General features: G+C 49.6%; 1 protein-coding gene across 1 annotated transcript in view; it reads right to left on the bottom strand.

Annotated features, from left to right (window-relative positions):
- Positions 1-567, bottom strand: part of LOC105449764 — a 658-nt gene extending 91 nt beyond the window's left edge. Inside the window, exon 1 of the mRNA XM_011689149.1 lies at positions 61-567. Within this exon, the coding sequence (XP_011687451.1) occupies positions 61-567 (507 nt within the window). The remainder of the gene's footprint in view (positions 1-60) is intronic.
- Positions 568-811: the final 244 nt, after the last annotated feature.

The raw sequence follows: 811 nt of genomic DNA, 5'->3' as shown, positions 1-811 counted from the left end.
TTTGGCTTGCGCTCCCCTATGCGATGTCGTCGTTGCCGCAACTATTGCTTTGCTCCCAACCTTGTGGTCGACTTGCTCCGCGACGTCCTCTAAGTCGTCTACGGACCTTGTTGCTAATATTGCCTGCATCTGTGGCGGTAGTCGTCCTAACCACAGGGTTCGCAGCAACTCCGGGGAGACTGTAGCGCCTGCCAGGGCGGTCAGGTGTCGCAGGAATTGAGATGGCTTCCTGTCGCCTATCTCTTCGAACAGCTTCCTGATTCGTTGTTCCTGCGAATCCGTGAGCCTTTGTATGAGTGCTTTCTTAAGTGTTTCGTATTTTCCTTGCGAGGGAGGTCGTGTTATGACATCTTTAACCTCCTTTACTTGCTTCGGTTCGATTTTCGATAGCGCGTAAGCGTATCGTTCGTCGTCCTTCGTGACTTGGGCGAGCGTGAATTGCGTTTCTATTTGTGCGAACCACAATTCGGGTTCCTCTGGCCAAAATGGCGGCAGCCTTATTGTAATCTTGTTTGTTGTTTGCTCGTTCTCGTCTTCTAACATTATTGTTTTGTCCTCGGTTTTCATTTTCCGCCTTTTTGCTTTCTCCGTTTTCCTCTCCTGTATCCGTCGGGGTCACCAGTTGTGGTGGTCTTATACAAGGCGCCAACCACGTCGCGTGTAGTGGATTCAGGAGAGCACGGGAGTTACGGTGTTATTGATCGAGAAACGTTTTTGTTGGACGACACGTTTATTTCTTCATTACCTATTTACACTCTATTTACAGTGCGCGTATGCGCGCTCTTTGGGTTATTAGCCCGGAGGCTGATTA

Source organism: Wasmannia auropunctata, unplaced genomic scaffold, assembly GCF_000956235.1.
Source record: "Wasmannia auropunctata unplaced genomic scaffold, wasmannia.A_1.0 LD336074.1, whole genome shotgun sequence".
In the NCBI taxonomy this organism is placed as follows: domain Eukaryota; kingdom Metazoa; phylum Arthropoda; class Insecta; order Hymenoptera; family Formicidae; genus Wasmannia; species Wasmannia auropunctata.
The sequence above is the reverse complement of the archived record's forward strand: the minus strand, read 5'-3'. Positions and strand labels throughout refer to the sequence as shown.